Source organism: Cupressus sempervirens, chromosome 2, assembly GCF_028749045.1.
Source record: "Cupressus sempervirens isolate cs-2001-9-10 chromosome 2, ASM2874904v1, whole genome shotgun sequence".
NCBI lineage: Eukaryota > Viridiplantae > Streptophyta > Pinopsida > Cupressales > Cupressaceae > Cupressus > Cupressus sempervirens.
Genome location: NC_143119.1, coordinates 509,959,351 through 509,983,155, shown reverse-complemented (window position 1 = coordinate 509,983,155; position 23,805 = coordinate 509,959,351). Strand labels below are relative to the sequence as shown.

Sequence of the window (23,805 nt, the reverse complement as noted above, 5' to 3'; positions counted from 1 at the left end):
ATTGGAAGAAGCAATCAGTAAGTTCAATGAGGATACATCTAGACAAGAAAAGCTTATTGGAAAGGCAGAGAAAAGGTTTGATAATAAGGTACTTGAGCATATTGCTATAAACTAGGTAGAACTATCTTCAATTTTTAGTAATCTTGAACATTCTTTCACCAATGTGACATCACTTTTGGCTAAGCTTTGTGATGTTATTGAGTATACCAAGGAGATAAAAGAGAAACTCAATAAGATTGATATAGATATGAAGGCTAGTTCTCAAAGGCTATAGCTTGACCCTAGCTCAAGCTTAGCACATCACATCAAGGTGAGATTTTTGTCAGATATGCAGGCAGAAGTGCTAAGAGAGGAAGCCAACCTCGGGTCCACATTGATAGATATACAAAACATGATCCATCCAGTTATGGACTCAATGCAAAAACATGTTGCATATTCAAAAGCATTGGTCCAAGATAACAATTTTTCTATTGTAGATCATATGATTGAACTTTTTGCAGAAGTTCTAGTGGCTTTCTCCACCTGCAAAATTTTACAAGACAATTAGGATAAGACATTGGCTCTTATTCTCAAGGTACACTCCGAATTTCTCTCACATTTTGGTGTCCCTATTTGAATATATTGCATAACTCTTTGGCATTACTGTCAAAAAGGGGGAGTAAGAGATCATTGGAGACTTGTGGAGACAATAAGGGAGAAAATAGATTGATATATGTATAGAGAGACTATGCCATATGTATGGGGGAGATATGTGAAAATGTATATACAACAGCTTTACAAAGATTAGTTTTAAAAAATCAAAAAATTAGTATGTTAGTGTACATAAAGCTTATAAGTGTTTTTGTCACTAATGCCAAAGGGAGAGATTGTTGGCTTTATGTTGTATTTTTCATTAGTGACAACACTTATTCAATTTTGTATGGTTACCAAGATTATCACGCAATCTTGAGTTTATACTAAGCATTTAGTGTTTGCCAAGTAAGATCATTAGTTAAGTAGTTCATATCGAGCATTCATGAAGCTATCAAGTGAGTGTGTAGTCCGACAATGTTTACTGAGCCTACAGTGTTCATCGAGTAGATAGTGGTCACTTAGCTTCATAGTGTTTATCAATTTATTAGTTTGTGTGATGAGAAGCTAGTGTCTACTGAGTGATGGATGTGTAGTGTTTACCGACTGAAAGTAAGGTAAACGAAGGATTTAGTATCTACCAAGTAATACTATATCTGTCGAGTCTCCAATGGTTGGCGAGTTTGAAGCTATGAACTTCTACGTCTACTGAGTCCATGACAATGTTGAGTAATATAGTGGATGTCGCGTATTAGAAGTTCACCAAGTCAGCTTACAAAACTCGAGTTTCTACTATTTGGGTGGCTCAGTAATATTTTGTTCACTTGTATTTTAGCCAACCTTGTAATTGTAAATATTGGAATGGTATATATGTATTGTATTGTATCATTTGAAATGTATGCATGAGAGTATCAAGCAATGGATATTTAATGTTTTAAGAAGAGTGAATGTGAATTAGTAGAAGAGCAAAGTATTCGGAAAGGTCTACAAGGAGTAGTAAAGATATATCAATCACAAGAGGTGATCTATACTTCAAGGATCTATTTAGCAATCAAGTTGTAAGTCAGATCCACTATTCCATCCTGATAGGTGAATCAATTTTTTAAATTCTTTAACAGGGTAGACTTAATAGTCTTTGTTTAAATCTCTTAATAGATTGCATACTTCATTGTATGTTTGTAAAACCTCTAACAAGGTGGATCTAGTAGTCTAATTTTCTCTTAATAGGGCAAATAATCATGGTCAATGTAAGCCCTAATAGGCCAACTTTATACTGCAATAGTGAAGTTTTGCGGGTATCATCCTCACCCTAGTTTTACTTTCTATTTGGAAGGTTTTTGGGTCACTAAAATTTTGTGTCCATGTGTTATGAATGTTTATCTTTTCTCATGGATGTAGTAGATTAGATGAATGATTGATAAATGGATTAAGTGCTGAATTAATTTAAAGTTTTTGAGGTTACGGATTCACCCCTCCCCTCTCAGTAACCTAGCTAGTCTTGATTATTTCCAACATTTATAATCTTAGGAAAATCTCTGACTACAAACATATTACTAGTTTTTGCAATGCTGTCAAAGTTTATATGACAAAATCTCTTATGCTATAACCAACTGTCATCTACCTTTGCAACCAAACATGTCATTTTAGTGAGATTCATCTCAAATACATTACCTCTAGATCTTGTTCCTATTCCAATTACCTTTCCATATTTGTGATTGATCATGCATGTCTTCTCTATGAATTGCAAATGATAATATTTATCCACTCATTGTCCAATGCTCAAAATATTATGTTTCAAAAAATTAACAAAATATACATCCTTAGTGTCAATCTTACCATCAAGAGTTATAGATCCAATACCTTTAACATGGAAAGTTGCATCGTTTCCAACTCTGACAATGCCTCCATCATAACTTTTGAAGTTAACAAACTTGTTCATATCACCAATCATATGATGTGAACAACCACTATCAATTATCCAATCAAATTTCTTTTCAACCTATGATAACAAAGCCATTTTCTTTGGACTTTCTTCTTTAAAAGCCATAAATCTTGTTTCATCATGTTGGCACTTACTACTCATTCATTAGATTCATCTTCTTGATTTCCATACAGACAATATTTATCTCTTCTAGGTTTAAACTTTCCTTTATACTTTTTCTCTCTTGTAGGACACTTAGATGCATAATGACCAAACTCATTACAATTCCAACATTTCAAGATTTTATTACCAATTTTTTCTCTTTTTACAAGAAGGGCTACTCCTATATTTCTTTCCTCATTAGATCTACTACTGCTAGCAAAATCTCCTCAAGCACTTGTACTCCTTGATAGATTAGGTCGAATGTTTACGATACTAAAAGTTGCCTCTATTCTAGACAATTCTCCAAAGTGTCTAAGCTCATTCTCAACTACTTCAAGTCTCATAGGTAATGTTTCCTTGGTGAAATCTTTGGTACACGAGACCAAAAAATGTATCATTTGAACTACCTACTTAAATGGTGGCAATAAACTCTTCAATATCTTCTAGATCACCTCATCATCTTCCTTGGTTCCTCCTTGAGATTTGATACCTATAGTAATTTTTGATATTCTACCTACACACTACTACATTTAACCTTATTTTTCTACCAAAAATTTTGACCAACAACTAAATAAGTTTAGGTTGGTCAGAATGTTAAGGAAAAAAATTATTATTTTTACATGTAAGCCCCGTATTAATCAAAATTTCAACCAACATGGGGGTGGTGGTTGAAATTTCAACCAACATGGGGCTTATACATCAAAAGAAGAAAAAAAAATTCTCACTTTATCTTTCACATGCGTGTGTTTATTTGGGTTTTCTGTGAATTTTCACATGCTTTTTGAAGAGGGTAGGGCTGGTGTTTTGAGCACAGGTAGTGATTTGTTTATGTACTATGATGATTCCATGAAAAAATATTATTATAAAAATGTAGAAAAGTTTATTTTTGTGAGGGCCTATGAGATTCCTCTGGAAGCCACAACTACTCTTCTGTCAAATGTTGGTAGTTTTCTTGATCATGAAGAAATCAAAATGAATCCGAACAATTTCCTTGTGGAGACTGAATTAGTTATTGAAGGGTTCTACAATATCACCATAACAAATTAGGCGATACCACTTATCAAGCAGAATAATATTCTTGCACTCTATGATCCAAGGCTAAGTCCACCCAAAAATATGGAATCAATAAAACAAATGGCTTTCATTGCAGCATGGTGTATCTGATCCACCAAGGAGAGGAGACCTTCCATGAAAGAGTTCATGGAGGGGCTGAAAGTAGTGAGTAAGAGTATCCCCCTTCACATTTGGGATTGTCTCTTGAGGCTAAGTGTTAGATAAGAAAAGGGTCATTTAACACAAGGCAATGACAATAGAAATGAAACCCTCTATGAGTCAAATGCCCAAGCCTGTGAAATCACTGGTGAGAGCATCATCAAGGAAAAAAAATTTAGACGAGGAAGCTATTCTCAATGTTAGCAAAGAATTTCAAAAGTCTAGTAGTATTTTGAGGCAAGGGAGTGGAAGAAATCTGGTAGATTTGTTTAGTGAAATAGTAGAAACTTTAGAATCTAAACCAATAGATTGGCAAGCTCTTACAAAGGTGAGGAACCCATCAATGAGGGTGTCTGATGGTGGAGTCACATTGAGGGGGGTGATGTTTATTAGTAGATTGCCTACCTTGCCAGTCATTTGATCAAGTCCTTCACTAGTTTTTGGTGATATCCATAAGAATCCTCTAAGCCAAGTTGTAAGAATTTCTTCTAGTGGATGCATAAGGAAAACACTTGTTTGCATAGATCCTACTTTGCATTACAAGCAGATACCTTAAGTTTCAAAATTCAAGGTTATGGAGCAAATTAGCTAAGCAAGCTTAAAACTATATGGGCCTTCAAGAAGATGCTTCAATTGAGATTTAGGTTTGGTAAGGTGTAACAAAATTTATCATGCCTACCAATTTTTCCTTTTACTCAATTAATTTGCATTGCAATGATCCTACACAATCATTTGTTTGACAATAGCTTAGAAAAAGATTAAGCCTAGATCTTCTTCTATCATTTTGTATGTTCTTTGTTTTAATTATCTGACTTGTTGGTTGCTACATTACCAATCATTTCTCATGATTGGATGTTGCATGTTTTTTCCCATCATGACTATGAGTGCAATAAAGTTTGTATATTACAATGAAATTAGCTTACTCAACTTGTTATAGTCATTAGTATTTTAATATTTATATTATCTAACCAAGGAATAATAAATTTTCCCCAATTTGGAGAAAAAGTTAAGAATTGGGTTACTCTGCCTCTATTAATGATATAATCTTTCTAGAGTGACATAGAAAATTGTAGCTCCATTTCCCTTACTTTATTTTATTTTATTATTTTTATTAAGTATTTTTTAAGGTACATGCAAAGGAGGTCCCTTCTTTGTACAAGCATTTTACTTTTTAATTGAAGTATTTTGACTATCCTTTTTGGAGGGAGAGGAGTCTTCGTTGTAATTTTATGTACTATGTTGCATGAAGAGTGGAAGCAAATTTAGCAAGACTAACAGATGTTACAATTTTTTTTGCTTGGTATGTTGTTGGTATTTTGTTAGGCAGGCATCTAAAATGTATGCTAACGTAACTAATGCCCATGATCTATACGAAATCCTCCATGGCATATTATTTTGGTAAATCCATGAGTACTTTTAATTTTTTTATGAGATAAATATGTCGAATGCCTCACCATCTTATAATTTACACCTCAAAATTCAGCTTCACCTTGTTATACTAAGGCGATGCTATAAATTTATACATATTTGACAATATGATATTTAACTAACATAGTTTTAGATTACAGTAAAAATAGGTTTTGAAGGGACCCCGAAACCCTTTCACATCCTTAAAAAAGGAAAAAATAAGGCATCCAACAGGAAAGAGACCTTAAACCTACTAAAAAATAGTACCAAAATCAGGTTTTACAGGGACCTGAAACCACTAACAAAGTCCAAATAAAGTACCCAAGTTTTAAAAGGACCTAGAACCGTCAGTATAGATTAGAAACTACAAGCTCGAAAATAGGACCAAACATAGGAACCAGAAGTAACAACCAGCAAACAGGACCTAAACAAGAACCCGACCAGAAAAGAAGACCCAGGAAACTATTGTAGTTCTGTAATCATCTTAACTACCTCCTTACCAATATTAGCCATGTCTTGGATGGAGTTAGCAGCCAAAGAAGCAACATCAATCAAATATTTCTTCCTCAAACTCTGTCTTGTCCTCTTGCTTGGGCCCTCCAAATATATGGTTTCTTCATTTTCTCTTTTGCCCAATGTCACCACAGCAACATAGGTGCTTGAGGTTACTTGCTCCATTTTTGTTCCACTTTCCTTGATGAGCACTCTAAGATTTTGCTCATAATCCTTTAGTTTTTTTGGGATATCTCCCATTTGCACCTCCATGTGTTAAATAATAGCCTGGTCAACCTCCTAGTTATGTTGCAAGGTATCCACTTTCTTCTTTAGCCCCATTATTTCATTATATAACCAGGAGTCGACCTGAAGGAAAGAGTTAGCTTTTTGTTTAGTAGAGTGACGGAAGGAAAGTTTGGTTTCCCTCACTGAGGAGTCACCCATGTCATTAGCAGTGGTGTGTGGTAAGGGGCCAACTTTATTCCCCCCATCCAACGGCTCCTCCTCACTAGACTCCGCATGAATATGATGGCTTTGGCCCTCCTTATCTTGTCCCTCAATCTCCTTTATAGGAGTGGAAGCTTTTCCCATGTTTTCCTCCTCACTCAAAATGGTTGGATCATCAATTAAATTTTCTTTCTCTTTATCACCTCCCCCATACACAATATGAGTATCCTCATTATCAGACTTGCTCTATTCTGAATTCTCCTTAGTAGAATTTTCCTCTCTCCCTTCCTCATTTTTGTCTTTTGTATCTGGGTAACCATCTAGGTTAGAGCTAAACTCCCTAGCATTTGTCCCCTCCTCTTCCTCAGGGACATCCTTATCTAAGCCTTCAGTGCTCTCCACCTCTGTATCCTCTTCCTCAATTTTTCTTCGAGAGCTAGAGGGTTCTAGTTTAGCCTTAACTTTCTCTTTAACATTCTCATCAATTTTACCTTTTAAGGGTTTAGGACTCTTTTTCTTGGTAGTGGACGGAGACGAAGCAATGGACTTATTTTTACAAAAACCCTCAATGAGTAAAATCAGACCTTCATGTAAGATGGGTCAAGATTGTTTCTTTTTATGGGCATTCAAACTTTGGAGCAAAGAAAACTGCAAATAGAAAGGGAAGGAAATTCTGTCCTTGTACCTGAAATGGTTTAGGAAGACAAAGTGGAATTTGTGCACCCTTTTATTTCTTCCATCAAGAATGAAATACTCACAAATACAACCAAGCACATCACACCAAATACCTTTAATCTATTGCACATCAAAGAAGTCACCATTCTTCTCCAATTGCATCTCCTCTTCATCCATCTTCAAGAATTTTTTGTAGGCCACATTGGAAATATTGGTCTGCTTCAAAAACTTGATACCTTTCATGGGGAGACTAGTGATCTCGGCAATGAATTCCTCAGTAAGCTTAATAGAAACTCCATGTAAAGTACCTTTGTCATCCACCCAGTTTTTGAAGAAGGCAGTGGTGACATGGGGTTTGAATCCATGCAAACGCTATAGGTAGCTAACCACCTTCCCTTTTTGGAGAATCTTCCAAATGTCCTGCCTAGCCTTCCAGTCATCACATTTTTTGGGTTCCTACTTCCTTGGTTCACCTCCCATTTTGCATAGCAAACAAAAAACTAGAGACACCCAAATACCAATAGTAGAGAGGTAGAAGTGAGACCAATTTTTTGTGACACGATATCAAGGATGCCTTTTTGAAGATACATGCAGAGAACACATAGCCTTCACATGAATGTACCTCCTCGAGGATGGTAATCTGACAGTCGTAAGGCCACTCCCACAAATCATAAAATTTCTAATCCAAGCAAATCTTTCCCACTTTGGAATGAATAACATCATAATTAATAATTGCTTTAAGATCCACATGTTTTTTTAAATCATCAAGCCACCTCATATTTTGCCCCATTTGAACTGCATGATTTGCTATCCAATCAGCGATCCTGTTGGCTTCTCTATAAGTATGGGAAATGACGACCTTTTCAAAATTTTGAAATAAGGTTTTGATTTTCACAACCGTTGCCTCTATATACCAAGAGATATAATTTTTAGTATTAAGAATATTTATAATATTTAGAGAATCACCTTCCAACCATAATTTGGAGTACCCCAATTCAATAGCTAAAATAGTGGTATAAAGGGCAGCAGTAGCTTCAGCAATATGGCTATTCGAGTGACCAATAGGGATAGTAATAGCATCAATAACATTTCCCATATGATCTCTAAGAACACCTCCACATCCTACTCTTCTTGGGTTACCCTTGGCTACTCTGTCAAAATTCCCTTTGATCCATCCACTAGGAGGAACAAGCCACTTTATAATCAATCTAGGATTATCAATTTTCAACTTAGATCCTTGAGATCTTAAAGGGTAATCAAGTTGGAAGGTTTGAGCAGACTCCCTCTGGGACATAAAATTCTCCTTGAAGGCTCTGATGATATTCTAACCAAGCACCCATCCTGGGAGATCTTTTTTTCTGAATATCCTGTTATTTCTTTCTTTCCATATGCCCCACTAAAGGTGGAGGAGGGTTAGTTTCCAAAGAAATTGAGCATTAGGATCCTTTGATGGGGCATCTCCAACTCTTGAAAGAAAGGTCCACATTGTTTTGATGGACCCATGTCATGCCCCAAAAATTCAAAATCTCAGTCCAGACTTCCTGGGTATAAGAACATCTCAAAAACATATGATCTCTATATTCAAGTCCCTTTCTGCATAAAGAACACCTATTTACCAAATTTATACCTCTTTTTTGCAAGTTGTCAAGGGTCAGAATTTTGTTTTGGAGAAGAGTCCAAAAGAAAATGTTAATTTTGGGAATGAGACCCTTAATCCAAGCTTGAGACCAGAGAGGTTGATTGCTCTTATCCTTAGAAGCAAAGATAGAAGAGAATTTAAATTTCCCACTAGGATCAGCATACCAGATAATCTCATCCTCCTTATAAGGGTAAAGAGAAACAACATTTAGGGATAATTGGATATTACTAAAGCCTTGACCAAAATTAGTTAAATTTACCCATGAATCATTCTGCCAGTAATGACTAACATGAAGGCCAAATCTTTGCTTGCATTGATCAATTAAGGCCTTGTCATTAAAATCTTCAATTGAAGGGTGGTCCATAAGCTAGGTATCCTCCCAAAATTTCACTTTAAGTCCATTACCAACTTTCCAAGAACATCCTTTATTTAGAGTTTTCTTGGTCCCCTGAACAGCTCCCCATATGGAGGAAGAGTGAATACATCAAGAGATTCAAGGTAATCTGGAAGAGAATAAGCATTGAAGAGATACTTATGTTTCCAAATGGTACTCCACTCTTTGTTGTCATGGTACACTCTCCACCCTTGTTTGGCTAAAAGGGCTTTATTCAAACTTCTGATTTTCTGAATTCTTAATCCCCCTTCAATGCGAAGTTTACAAACTTGATCCCAAGAAATTAAAGGCATTCTCCTTTTATCCTCAGAGCCAGTCCATAAGAAGTTTCTTTGGATTTTATCAATTAACTCAACAAACTTAAAAGGAATTTTGAAAATACTTAATGCATAAGTAGGAATGCTTTGGAGATAGGCTTTGAGAAGAGTTAAGTTACCAACTTGGCTTAAAAGAATTCCTTTCCATCCCACCAACTTTTTGCTGAATTTGTTAATAAGATCTTCCCAGAAAGCGTCAAGGACCTTCAAGCCTAAGGGGGAGCCCAAGTAAGAGGATGGGAGAGATCCTATAGAACATCCCAAGATTTTAGCAATTTTAAATTGTCTATGGATAGGGGTGTTGATGAAGAACACAACACTTTTCCTCTAGTTAACCCCTTGTCCAGAAGCGGTAGAATATAAGTTAATAGCCTGCCTTAAAATCCTCGCTTCCTTCACTTTAGCCTTACCCATGAAGATGGTATCATCAACAAATTGTCCATGAGAGCAAATTAACAGTTGGGAAGATGGTTGTAAGCCCTTGAGCAAACCTCCTTGGACCAAGTCCCCAATAAATCTCCCCAAGAAATCAGCCATAATAACAAAAAGGGTGGGGGATAAAGGATCACCTTGTCTCAGCCCTCAAGAAGGAAAAAAGAAAGGAGAGGAGCTACCGCTAACCAAGACTGCAATAGAGACAGTAGAAGCCAATTGATGAATCAGACCCACCACCTTAAGATCAAAGCCAAAAGAAAGCAAAATATTATAGAGGAAAGACCAATCCACTCTATCATAGGCCTTAGCAATGTCCACTTTCATAATGAAGCCCTGATTGTTAGAAAAAGACAAGGAATGAATATTCTCATGAGCAGAGATGATAGAGTTAAGGATTTGTCTACGAGGGACAAAACCATTCTATTGATCCGCAATAATCAATGGGATCACCTGAACAAGTCTGGAGGTGAGAACTTTGGAAATAATTTTATAGAAAGAGCTACATAGGCTGATCGGACGAAACTAGTCCAGAGAATCAGCCCCAAATTTCTTAGGAATAAGGCACAGAAAGGTGGAGTTGATTTCTTAAAGCAATTGTTTAGCCCCATAGAATTCCTTAACAGCATCACAAACATCTTTACCGACCACTTTCCAAAGCTTCTAGAAGAAAAACATGGGGAATCCATTAGGGCTAGGGGCTTTATCTCCTCCCAAAGAGCTAACAACTTTGAGAATTTCATCATCCTTAGGAATTGAACATAACATTTTATTCTGATCCTTAGTAATCAGTGGAGGAATCACATTGAGGAATTCAGCCTGACTTTCCACATTAATGTTGGAATCAACCGTCATAAGGGAAGAGAAAAAAGTCACCATCTCATTCATGATAGCCTTGTCTTCAGCAATTTTCACATCTCCCTTTTTAAGATATGATATGCGATTTTTGGCCCTATGCATCAGAGTGGAGAGATGGAAAAACTTAGTATTTTTATCTCCTTCCCTCAACCATAACAATCGTGATCTTTGTCTCCAAAAGATTTCTTCTTTGGTGATGATGTCATGGTATTGGAAAAGCTTTTCATTATGTTCAAGGAGGAGATCAGAGGTATAACCTTCCTTCTATATTTAACTAACATAGTTGTTTAGCTAGAATCATAAAGTTTTAAACTGAACACCAAAGAAATTGATATTTTATGATAACAAAATGTTCCAAATGTTATAGGTTTGGTATTTAGGGGAGTTGGCTTAAGTTGCTTAAGATAGTGTTGCACAAATAAGTACTTTTATCCTAGAGTGATAATGTATCTATTGTTACTTCAGAATTGAGGATAATCTCTGGCTCTCATATTGCAGTTTTGCTATACACCACTCTAATGCTTTTAATTTCCTTTTGGGTTTCCATTGACATAAGCTTCCTTTTAAATTTGGGGATTCCTTGTGCTAGATTGCTTTGTTTAGTTTTATCTTTGAAATGCATTGGACTGGCATTTTCTTTTAGCATGAGTTTTTTGTTTGTTGTTTTTGTTGTATATTTAGATATATAACTTAAAATTTGAAATGGGGAACATTTATTGGAGAATTCTAAGTATTTTTTATATGTAATTGACATGGATATTCCATAGAATGATTCATCAAAACAATTTTTTCTTTAGCATCTTCTTACCTATAGTTTCCAATTGTGATTGAACACTGATGGTTGTGTAAGGTAGAATGTGCTCACATCGTTGGGTATCTCCTTGTGCAATAATTTTATAGACTTTCAACACCAAAAATCAAAGGCAAGCAACTAAAAACAAGGGGATGTCTCCCCCCCTCCATTAACCCAGGTATGTCCAAAATGGGAATGTTATTCCCAAGTTCCTATGGTGCCACTTAATCACTGTCGAGACACAGGGATGTCTCGACATCCCTAGAACATCAAGGGGGACACTCATGCTTCCCTTGACTATTACATGGACATCTAAGTCTCCCCCAAAAATGGCATTTCTTTGCAATAGAAACACATCTTTATTATAATATTATGTGGTGGATCTTAATAATGAGCAGTCCAGTAGTTCTAGTGATGAGGATTTTTCCTTAGAGGCCCAACCTCCCGAGGATGATTAGAGACCTCACTTTACTACATCCCAAGGATGATTATAGGCCTCAATTTACTACATCCTAAGGATCATTAGATGCCTCCCTTCACAACATTTTGACATTGTTTTAATATCATGCTACTGATTGTAATCATTTTTATGATATTTTTGATAGAATATAAATCTTCCATTTGTCAATTCAACAATCTGTTTCTTTAAAATTTAATATTGAATATTCTAATTTCTAATTAGTAATTAGTAATTTAATATTCAAAACTTCAATGTTTGTTGTTCAATGTTCAAGTATTTACTATTTAGTACTTGGCATTTGCAATTTTGTTAATTTACTTCTTAATAATCTTATACATTTTCCATAACTAGCATTTTAAGTACCATATGTGCAGTATATTTTATACACAACACCATCCCCTTGTTGTCCCTTAATTCAGGCTCTTGTCCCAATGTCCTAAAAACCCACCCCCCATTCCACTATCCCCAATGATGTGTAACTGTAGAAAATATAACACAACTATGTGCTCACATCATTGGCTATCTTGTTGTGTGATAGATGTTGTAGATTTGTAACAATCAAGGATAAACAAGTAAATGAAAATAATAGCACATGAAAAGATAATTCAATTTACTTTGCAGAAACTGTCAGCAGTAATGCACTATCAATCAATTATACACGGCTCAATGCATTATTTCATCTCTCACAAGTCTATCATCATCTTCAACATGGTGAATGATTTAACTTTAAATATTGTGAAATGATCTTTAGAACCATCACAACTGACTACAACCTTTAATCATCAAACATCTAGAGTATGATTCTCAAGTGAGATCCAATTGCTTAGTCTCCTTACATTTTTTACACCCTATATCTCAATGGCTATTTTTCTGTGTAACAATGACCACAATAGTGGACAATAAATCGAAGAGAAAACTAAGTAAACTAAAGTAGCAGATCATGGTGTGAAACTTATTATGGTTCTTTAAAAACTATACTGACTAATATTTTCCCACATTTGACCTATTTATTCTGACATTTCAGCTAATAAATTTATCCTAGCATTGTAATTTTTCTAAAATCTATGAGAAATCTATCTTGGTACGTATCACTAAGTGATCTTGTGAGTTCCAAATGCATCATGTGTCAATGGAAGCTACAGGGAGGGCAACCCATGATTTTCTTTAGGACATGAATTTTCACCTTTAACACCTCTATGGTGTACACATTACATGCTAAAGTGGGATTACCAATGGTAGTAAGTATTAGTAGGTGCATATGTTTGTAATTTTCCCATTGGCATTATTAAATAAAAATGGATGCATATGTTTTGTAAGGCATCCTACTAGTTAGTATGAATAATTATTCCACATGCATGAGATGGTGGAAATTGTCTTTGGCAATACTTCTATTATTTTATATATTGTAATGATTTTCCAAATGAAGCTATCTTGGATTTTTGTAATTGGATTATATGTTCTATTGGGAGCTTGTACCCTTGACGTGGATTGTGAAGGTGATAGAAGCATTATGTTTCTCTAATTTTTGCATTTTTTGTGTATTTAGTTTATTTTGTCTTGTAGGTTCATTACATGCACTACTAGGGTTCTTTCTAGGACTACTTTTGTGCAACTTTATTAGTTTATGAATCATTTTTAACAATTTGTTGTATGCACTCACCTTGCCTGAGAGTTGATCATGGTGATAAAAAAGTGATCACAACCACAATCTCTAAACCCATCCCTTGAGTTTGGCCGAATGTTTCCCCTTGCTAGTAGTATCTTTTTCTTTTTAGGCTAAAAACCTTGTCCTAGGGGTTTTCAAATACCCTTAGAAGAGTTGTCATTCTTGTTTAAGTTGGCATTCTATTTTTAAATAGATTTCTCATTTAGTGATATTAGATTTCCACTATTCATATCAATGAATTATTTTTTCTAGGTTTGATTGTACAATGGTAATGTTTTAGATGACACTATATGATCCAAAATATGACACTATATCACAATAGATTGTTGTATGTAAATGCCAAGCATATTGAATTGTCTCATTCCAAAAGGCTGTCCACAAAATGTTCCTAGAGCAGTTCCTATTCCTAGCTAGCCTCCCAGGATTGGTAAAACCATAGACAATGAAATGTCTGATTACACTTAGTCTATAGTCCTTAGGATAATAATCTTCAACAACAATGATAACTGTCTCTTACTCTAGTCTCAAACTGTACAAACCTCTTAATAAATTAATGAAAATATGATGCCCTTGTTGAACGATTTTCAAAAGGTAATGTCCATTTGCCTAGAGCACACATAGATCACATCTAATTCATATTTCTTTTTATATCTTACTGAAGAGCATATATTTCCTCGAGAAAAACATTGCTATACATTAATATGTTTCGATCTTTTAGTCATCTTCATTAGTTGATGCATTAATCACATTAGTCATTGCTATCAGGATTAGTCAAGGCATGTTGCTGATAGCACCTAAGTAACTTTCATCTTGTGACATCTCTTTAAGGCATTTTGCAAATAATTAAGATACATTGTCTATAACTCCACATTTTGCAAACATCTAGGCCTTCTAGAAATTATAGGATCATTTTAGTTACTTTCCTTGTATCTCCTATGCAGTCTATTTACGATTGATATTTACAATTTGCTGATTGCTCTACTAATTTTCTGACATGATACTTTGGTATGAAGATACTTCAATTCTCTACAGAGCGAGTGCTTTTTATGGACATTTCTTTCGGATATAAACATGGTTATATCAGCACCTACTGGGAGTGGTAAAACTGTACTCTTTGAGCTTTGCATTTTAAGGCTTCTCTCAAAATCAATCACTCCAGATAGAAAGTTGAGCTTCATTCCGGGACCTTTCAAGACTGTGAGTTCAAAGTTTAGTATTTAATAGTTATTGTTCACGTGCAATAGGAAAGATGTGTTTTTCTCTTGATGTTTGTATTGATATGTAATAGGTATATATTAGATGTTTGTGGACAATGATTGCTATAATATATGGCTTAAACATCATTTACCTTCTTTATTTTAAATTTTGCTAAGGTTTTCACAAGTTGTTACCATTGTTTTATCAAAAAAATTAGCTGTTTTGGAAAGAGACAACAGATTCTCTATGAGGGTTTATTGACAAGGATCAATGTTCTACTATATGATTCGCTAGTTTTGAATAGAAAATTGCAGCAGAATTGTTGACTTAGTCTAAGCTCTAAAGTTATATTTTAATCTAGCTTTAGTATTTTAAAAGCCTGCAATATTTATTCCAACCTTGATAATGATGGATGTAATGATCAATGCAATTTGATCTTTCAGAGTCTGAATCATTGGTTTCACTTTTTACATTGAGCAAGATTACCTATAGCTAATTTGGTCATTTTTAGAGAAGTTATTCATTAAGATAATAATAGTAGTTTACTAGAGTTTATCAAAGCTTTCTGGAGGTTTAAATGCGTAAACTGTTTCAAAATTGTCAATCATTGCTGGCATGAAAGTTTGATGATAACATTGGAAAGCTTCATCTGATTATCTGCCATTAATATTAAATATCTTTTTGTATTTACTATAATTGCCTTTCTCTTCACTCAGATCCTTTTCAAAATATTTGGTTTCATACACAAAATGCTAAGCATTTCACAATTACATTGGAGCTTTTAGCAGATATGTATTGCACCATCAAAGGCTTTAGTGTAGGAGAAACTTCGGCATTGGAAATAGAGGTTTGGGCTGTCATTAGGTTTAAAGTGCATGGAGCTTACAGGAGATAGTGAAGCTTATAATGCACGGGATATGCAAGAAACAGATATCATTTTGACTACACCAGAGGTAACAGATTTGCAATACAATTATTTATTATTCAAGGTATATTTTTAAATTTTTGTATAAGGTTCACATTGTTTTTGTTCATTGGTTTCTCCATAATCTATTTTGGAGGCAAAGATTGTATCAATTTGAAGGTTTTATAAATTGGTATCAGCTCGAACTTCAACGAATTGATGCATATCTTAACCCTAATGTTTACTGGGGATATGATCACAGAAGTTTGATTCAGTTACCAGGCATTGTATAAAGAATGGTGGTTTAACTTTTTTTGGGGATATTGCACTTATACTTATTGATGAAGTCCATCTCCTTAGTGAATCTCGAGGAGCAGCTTTGGAAGCAATCACAAGCAGAGCAAAAATCCTTGCACATGGTCTAGTATTGAGTTCATGTCTCCTGGCACATGTTAGATTTGTTGCTATTTCTACTACAATCCCAAACATAGAGGATCTTAAAAACTGGTTCGTACTTCTGGAATTTGATTGTGTTGTAAGTTTTTTGCATCAACGTTTCGGATCACACACAGTGATCCATCATCAGGATGAAGAGCAAGAGAAAAATAATAATAAGCAGTACGAACCAGTTTTTACTAATGGATTGTGGAAATCAAATGACACTCATAGAGGATCTTGGTAAAGTTTTCCTTAGACTATTGACGCTTTAGTCTGTTTCATCATATTTCTAATATCTGTGAAAGCAATCATTTTGTTCTGCTACATGTTCTTTGTTGTGTTAATATTTGAAAGACACATAATGCTGGACTCTATCATTAAATAATTTAATGTCATACATCATGCATGTATGTTGTATATTTATTTAGTGTATATGAGTTCAAATTAGGGGTATGACTCTCTTTCTCCTCTTATCTTTATGAATGGGCGAACATGTAAATAATGGGAAATTACAAACGTAATACTCACATTTCAAGTTAGAAATCTCAAATCTGTCATGTTGCTTATCCAAGACCACATCATGTCTTCCACAATCCATGTAGAGGCTAATAGTGAATGGTTTTGATACCTCCAGTTACATAAACATGATTGCTTGAATCTTAGGAACTGAGTATTTTATAGTTTTAAACCAACTAATTGAATCATTGCAACAATATGCATGCTGGTTTGGCATGAATCATGAGGAAATCCATGGGTAAGGATCCGTTTCACCTTTGTGCATCTCACTAAAAGACCTTCCTTAAATTCATAATGCTACTACTTTATTCTGTATTACATTTATGTTGGTGTTATGCTTTTTTGGCATATTATGTTAGTTTTACTCAAGTGGATAATTTTCAATCTTAGTTGTCTTTTTCAAATAATAAATACTTCGAAAATCCTCTTTTAGCTATGTAGGGCGGCAATTGTTTTGAGAGTTCATTTCTTTGATACATATTTACAGCTTAGTAATATTGTAAGCACACCCCCTTAATTTTTTTGATAATATTTTGACAATATAACCAACGCATAAACTTGCATTGGTGAAACATAGTACGTACTGATACTACATTATTAAAATCTGATAAAGAAATCTTGCATCAAACTATCTACCATTATACATTCTAATACATGAAATTAGCTTACAAAGTGACTGCTATTTCAATTTTGTGTTGAATATGAAATCAACAATTAATTTAATGTATGAAAGATGAGAAGATATGAATACCCAAACAGTGAATACCTCAAAATGGAGTCAAGCTGTTACTTTTAGGTTTGTTGTGGCTTACTGTAGAGCATGGCAGCATTGACAAAAAGTGTAAAGAGCATCCAAACTCACTCATCACTTATATAATGCTATGTGATCAACTGCTACAGGGCTGGTAAATGGATCTGAGCATTGACAGGTTTTCTTTTCAGACCGTTCAGTTTCTGATGGGGACACAACCCAAGAACAAAAATGGACACAACAGAAAAGGGAAAATTGTATTAACCGAGAAAACAAGCTAGTACAAACAGTACAGAGAAAATAAATTTCAAAACATGCCCTAAGGGCTTACAATAGCATAAATCTGGAGATAATTTCTCCTTTCAGTACCTCCTCTCAAACTCCACTCCGAACTGCCTTTTACAATGCCAGAAATCGCCTTAAATAGACTCCGGAGGGTTAAGGACTACGAGTACATTCTAGAAAGTGCTAGTAGGCATCCACCGACCAAATAGAAGGTTCCAGAAGTTGCGTTAGAAGTCGGTGCAAATCTAGAAGAATCCAAAAATGGTAATCGAACTTCCGGGAGGCATAACTTTTGAACTGTAGCTCCGATTGACGAACCGTTTACATTTTCGAAAAGCTCTCGAAGCGCTCTATAGCCCTATGGACCGGCTTCTCTCGTCCCCCATTTTTTGACCCTTTTCGAAGTCATTTAATGCCCCTCACTTAACTTTGAAGCATTCTTAGAAGGTCTCCAAAACTCGAAAAACTGCAATAACTTTCAAACCGTGGGGCCTTTTGACTTGATTCTTTTTTTGGAATGCTCTAAATCACAATTACATTCATCTGGACAATTCACACCTTCTAAGTCACCAAAATGATGGCCAAATTGCATGCTCCTATTTTTTTTGGGATTTTCTAGCACACTGATAGTTGAACTGTGAGAGTTGGAACCTTTATTTGACCCAAATGGGTATCCAAAAATGAAAAGACATGAAACAAAAACTAAGTCTAAGTACATTTTTTTGGGTGACACAGGATTGCCCTTATACCTCTAGATGCTCCTGCATCAGTCTCAAACAGCAGGTATAACCATTGGTATGGATTGAAAATTGCCCAAATAATAACTTAGAATAGTGAATAATTGACTCAGAAGCCTTCAAACAGTGATGGAGTGCCAGAATGGTCTAGAATAGGTCTCTGCTCACAATTGGAGAGCACTGAGAGGTCTGCAATAAACTGTTTTCATTCCCCACAAAGCAATGAAGCGTGATAAATCACCTCTCTAACATGCAAGGGCACTTTCTCTGCCTCTGACTCACTATATATGATTCAGCATTAATGCTTTGCCTCAAACAATAGATAGATTGAGTCTAAAGCCAGCAAAAAGGTCTCAGACTAACCCAGCAAGGGCTGGCACTGACGAGAAAATAGGGGTGACAACACCAAGTATTTAATACCTTTCAAGAAATGATGAAAACAACACTTTGATATATGCAATGGGCCACAAAAGGCTAGGCACTTCCTTCAGATAAAGAACTGTAACAACCCACACCAAACTCAATACAATCTTACGCCAAGTTTCCAGATAGCCTATCAATGTTATGGCTGGTGCAAAGAAAATCACTAAGCCTGTAAATGACCTCCACAACTCTCTAACAAGGAAAATGGATTCTGATTCAAATAATAAGTAATCAGCTAGTATCAGTATTGATGAGTTGTGGAATGAAGCTAGCAGATATGGTCCTTTTCCTAGTCCTTTAAAAGTGGTGTAGGGACCTGCATCACATAAAGCTTAAATGGAAATTATCAAAGCAATAAGTTTCTATGTCCATTAAAATCTGTGTTGCCTCATTGTTCACTGTGCCAGCTACTTTCAAAGTTTGTGTCAAGGCTTTTACAATTATAATTGTCAGTAGTACCAAAAACATCGCCCGGTAATATTTAGTGAGATATGTAAACCCCATAGTATTTAAGAATGATATACTTGTAACAAAAATGTGATTGGTTGAATGGATGGTAACAAAAAAGATGCTAAGCTCTCAATCTGTTCTTTTACTTCACAAAAAAGAGTGGTCATGTACTAAACTACTGAGAATAAGTATGTTTGTGGTCAATAAAACATCTCAATAGTCCAGGTGGTCAATATTACTTGTAACAATTGTGAACTGCAAAAGAGCACCTCTTTCAAGTGACTTTCAGAGATAAGCAAGGTTTAACATAAATAATCTAAAATTTGGATTACCTCTAGCAAAAACGAAAACAAAAACCATAGTTCATTATTTTCCGAGACTTTTTATTTGAACATTTGTTTGGGCTGAAGATGTTATTATTGCATTTTATTGGTAGTCTAGTGGTGCATTTTATGCTGTGTCAAGGTGCGCAAGTGCCACAACTCCTCCTCCATCTATCCTAAAGAGGCATCCTTGTTGCATATTTCCTGACTGCACTTAGATGCTTTAGGGAATCCCCCTAGTTCTCCTTGGATGATTCCACATGGAATCCGCTCTCTTTGGTCTGATGGTGCATTTCCTCTTTAGCAGCAGGCCGCAGATCTGTTTGCAGTATTTATATGGTATCAATTTTGTTAGATCCCCATTTCCTTCCATGTAGTTGTTGGCTCTTGAATCCTTTCTTATTTGATAGCTACATGAACTCTAGATTGAGAAACTGAATGTTTGTTTGTAGAAAGATGTGATATTTCTATTTCTATTGCAATGGTTGACAATTTTTGGTCTGTTTAAAAAAAATGTTGTTGATCTTTTATTTCTATGTTGTCTAAATTTGGTTCAATAATTATTGTTTGTATGGCATTAAAGGAACACCAGATTAACAAATATCTGGTCTGGTTTGCAGCAAAATATGATGTTGTTGTATCCACTTCTTGTGGAGGGCTTTACTTTATTGTGGTGGAAACAACATCTGCTGCACAGGCATGTGTAGAATTATTGTGGAGTAAAAGCCTTGGTATTGCAACATTTATGATACTAGTATGTTCTTTGCTGAAATGAGCTTTGAGTGAGTCTTATATGGAGATGCTCAATTTTTTTTTTGTAAACTATCCTCTTATGTTTTTAAAATTTAAAATTGTTGAATATAGCTTTTAGGAACCAAGAAGTTACTCACAAAACAAAAAATAAAACCATTGGAAAGTCAATATTCTACATGTAGTGGCATCATATTTACTTGTTTGATCTCGTTGGTATTGAAACAATTGGAAAGTCAATATTCTACATGTAGTGGCATCATATTTACTTGTTTGATCTCGTTGGTATTGAAACATGTTTTATCTTTCAGTTTGCTATTAAATATGTTAATGGGTTCTGTAGAGACACTGATGTGTTGAATGTTTCTTAAAAGCTTGCAGTTTTAGGACACCTGTGCTACTAAATTGACTCTTTTTATTTTCTATTTTTTTTTCAAAATCCTTGAATATTTAATAAGAAACATGTATAGTGTGTGTTTTAATTTTTTTCTTTGGTAGTTTCTTCTGTTATTGCAGAGCTATTTCTTGAGTTCATCTGCTGCAGGATCATGATCTGTTATTTCTTTTATTTATTTATATTTGAGGCTTACTCTATGTTTCATAATCAATAATGCACCGATATGTTGATTTATACTTTATAGAGGATAAAATCAAGGCTTACTTCTAGGAGAATAGAGATGTGTATATTGTGCATTGTAGGATGATTGAAGACCACTGCAGTACAGTAGAATGATGGGATGTTGAGGGGTGGGCTGCACATGCAGGGTTAGTTGAGATTCTCTTGTAGGAGCTAGGTGGGTCTAGGGGTTTGAGCAGTGGGTATGTCAAGGTATTTGTAGTGGACATTTGGAAGATTATATTTTGTATCTTTCGATGAATAATGTAAATATTATACTACAGATTTATGTTGTCAATCATTGCATCAATTGATTGTCAATGTAATTTCAGCTTCTTTAAATCATATTGTTTACCAAAAGTTAAATTGTTGCTTTTTTAATTTTTAATTTTTAAAAAATAATAGGTATATATTTTATTAATAATGCTCCTAGCTTTCCTGGAGAACTTTTGTTCCATTCCTACTATCCCTCAAACTCAGAGAAAAACTGAAGAAAGTATAATAACTTATAATTTTGTTTTGTTGTGTTATTTAGGAGAAGCAAGAGCCCCATCTTCAAAGAATAAAGGAGAAAGTTAGAACACCAGAAGGTGTGCCCTGCTTATTTGACTTAGTAACTGTTTAGGATGAGCACATTAAATTGGCATTTTACGCTGCACTAGGAAACATTATTGTAGCAAAAGATTTGGACCATGTGGATTGCATTCTTTACTTATTTTTTAATTGTCTCCTTCTTTGCCCCTTATTTTATGGTAGCATTCATTTTATTGGTTGGATTTGTAAGAAAAGATCAACTAGTTATAAAATTGAGGTTAGTTTTACATTTATTATAGAAAAAGTTTTTTCAAGGTCCATGCATTTGGATGCCACTACCAAATTATGTATATTCTGATTTCATATATCTACTGATGACAATAATAAATGTTGTTTTCAGCACCTCTTTCTTAAATATTTTGTATATTTCCATAAACTTGTCTGTTTAATCTTTTTAATTTTATTTATTGTGTTCTATTAGGCCACTCGAATTGCCTATGGTCTACACAAAGAGTTCAAATGTGTGGTCACATTGGATGGTGTAGTTTTTGAGAAGTCTGGTACAATGAGTGGTGGCAGCAAAAAACCATAGGGTGGTAGAATGGGGACATTCATAAAAGCTTCTAGTGTTTCTAGGGAAGCTATTGTGAGTGCTGAAAATGAACATGAAAACTTAGTTGAACAACTTAGAAACATACAACAAAGGATAAGTTCTGTTGTTAATCAATATCAAGGAGCAGAGAAGACCATGTCACATTTGGAACTGGAATTAGCCAAGACACGCTTGGAGGTCTAGAAATTGAACAACAATATTTCCAATTTGTTATTTGTAGACATCATTGCCACTTTTTTAGTCATGGAAATGGTTTACCTTATCTTACCATTATTCTAATTACAAATAGAAGGACTCAACGGTCAACATGTTGACATTAACAAGCAACTTGATTCTTTGAAGTCTGTAGCACAAGCATCAAAGAGTGAATTGGACAAGCTGAAAGAACTTGACCAAGTCATCACAAATGAAGAAAAAGAGCTTGCACGTCTTGTAAAAGGCTCTAAAAAGCTCAAGGAGAAGGTTGGAAAGATAGGTTTGGAGCCATTCATGTGAAATTTTGTAAGCCATACTTTCTAATTAATACTATTGTTCTCTTTTAGGCTTCTGAGCTTCAAACCAAGATGGAGAATGCAGGATGAGAAAAGTTACAAAAGCAAAAATCTGAAGTTGTAAAATTGCAGAGTGTAAGTACTATTTGTGTGTTTTTTGGCTATGATAAATTTACTAAATATATTTGTTTGATTTTCCAAATTTTGTATTATCTCCATCAATTTGAGCAGGATATTGACAAGTCAAGCACATAAATAAATCGTTGTAAGGTTTAGATTACCACAGGCAAGAAAACTATACAGAAATTACAGAAAGCTATTGAGGAGTCAACAAAAGAAAAAGAAAACTTATGATTAGTTTGCACAAATTAATACTTGTAGTTGAAAAAATAGTAACTCCATGGAAAGAGTAATTATTATTTTTAAAATTGATTTTGGCTTACAGGTGAGGGAGCTAGTTTGTCCCATCATCAATAACAATATGTTTTGAATATATTATTGTTAAGGTCCTAAAGTTGTATTCATTGCTTGTGAGTCTATCATTTGTGAATGCATGTTATAACTATTTTGGTGGTGCAAAGGTAATTGTATAAAACAATTCATGGCTTGCAAAGAGACCAGATTTCTTTGAGGCATTCTATAAAAAAGTTCACATGCCTTACCTATGATTTGACATTTTGCATGCATCTAGCACCCTCTCATCTTGATGATGGATTACAGAGAGTGATCTAAAATGATGATGCTAAAAAACACACACAATTAAATCCAAAACAAACTTGCATTACAAATGGATTGTGGAAATCTGATATTGTTAATTTTGCATGCATGTCTACCAGGATTTCCAATATCAGATTTCCACAATCCATTTGTAATGCAAGTTTGTTTTGGATTTAATTGTGTGTGTTTTTTAGCATCATTGTTTCAGATCACTCTCTATAATCCATCATCTGGATGAGAGGGTATAGGATGCATGCAAAAATGTCAAATCATAGGCAAAGCATGTGAACTGTTTTATAGAATGCCTCAAAAAAAAATTGACCAAGCATTGGTCAAAATTTCAACCAGTGCCTAGTAGAAATTGCACTAGAGCTTTGGAAAGTTTTCAACCAATGGATTGGTCAAAATTTCGATGAGAGAATTTTTGACCAATTAGTTGGTCCAAATTTGACCAACCTGGGTTGAAATTTCGACCAATATTGGTCAAAAAATGAGGTTAAATGTACTACTGACATATATTCTTATAGATCTTCCATCATTTTAGCACCTTGAAATGCACAAATCCAGCTTTGTAGCCTTATTTTCTTAGAATGTACATCACCTTCAAAACTA

General features: G+C 34.7%; 1 protein-coding gene across 1 annotated transcript; it reads left to right on the top strand.

The window, feature by feature from the left end:
• Positions 1–15,247: 15,247 nt before the first annotated feature.
• LOC149573216 (ATP-dependent DNA helicase homolog MER3-like) lies at positions 15,248–21,964 on the top strand. Its single transcript, XM_089815928.1, has 4 exons — positions 15,248–15,598; positions 15,812–16,084; positions 20,056–20,169; positions 21,854–21,964. The coding sequence occupies exons 1-4, from the start codon at positions 15,521–15,523 to the stop codon at positions 21,962–21,964; spliced, it is 576 nt and encodes a 191-aa protein (XP_089672054.1). The 5' UTR covers positions 15,248–15,520.
• Positions 21,965–23,805: the final 1,841 nt, after the last annotated feature.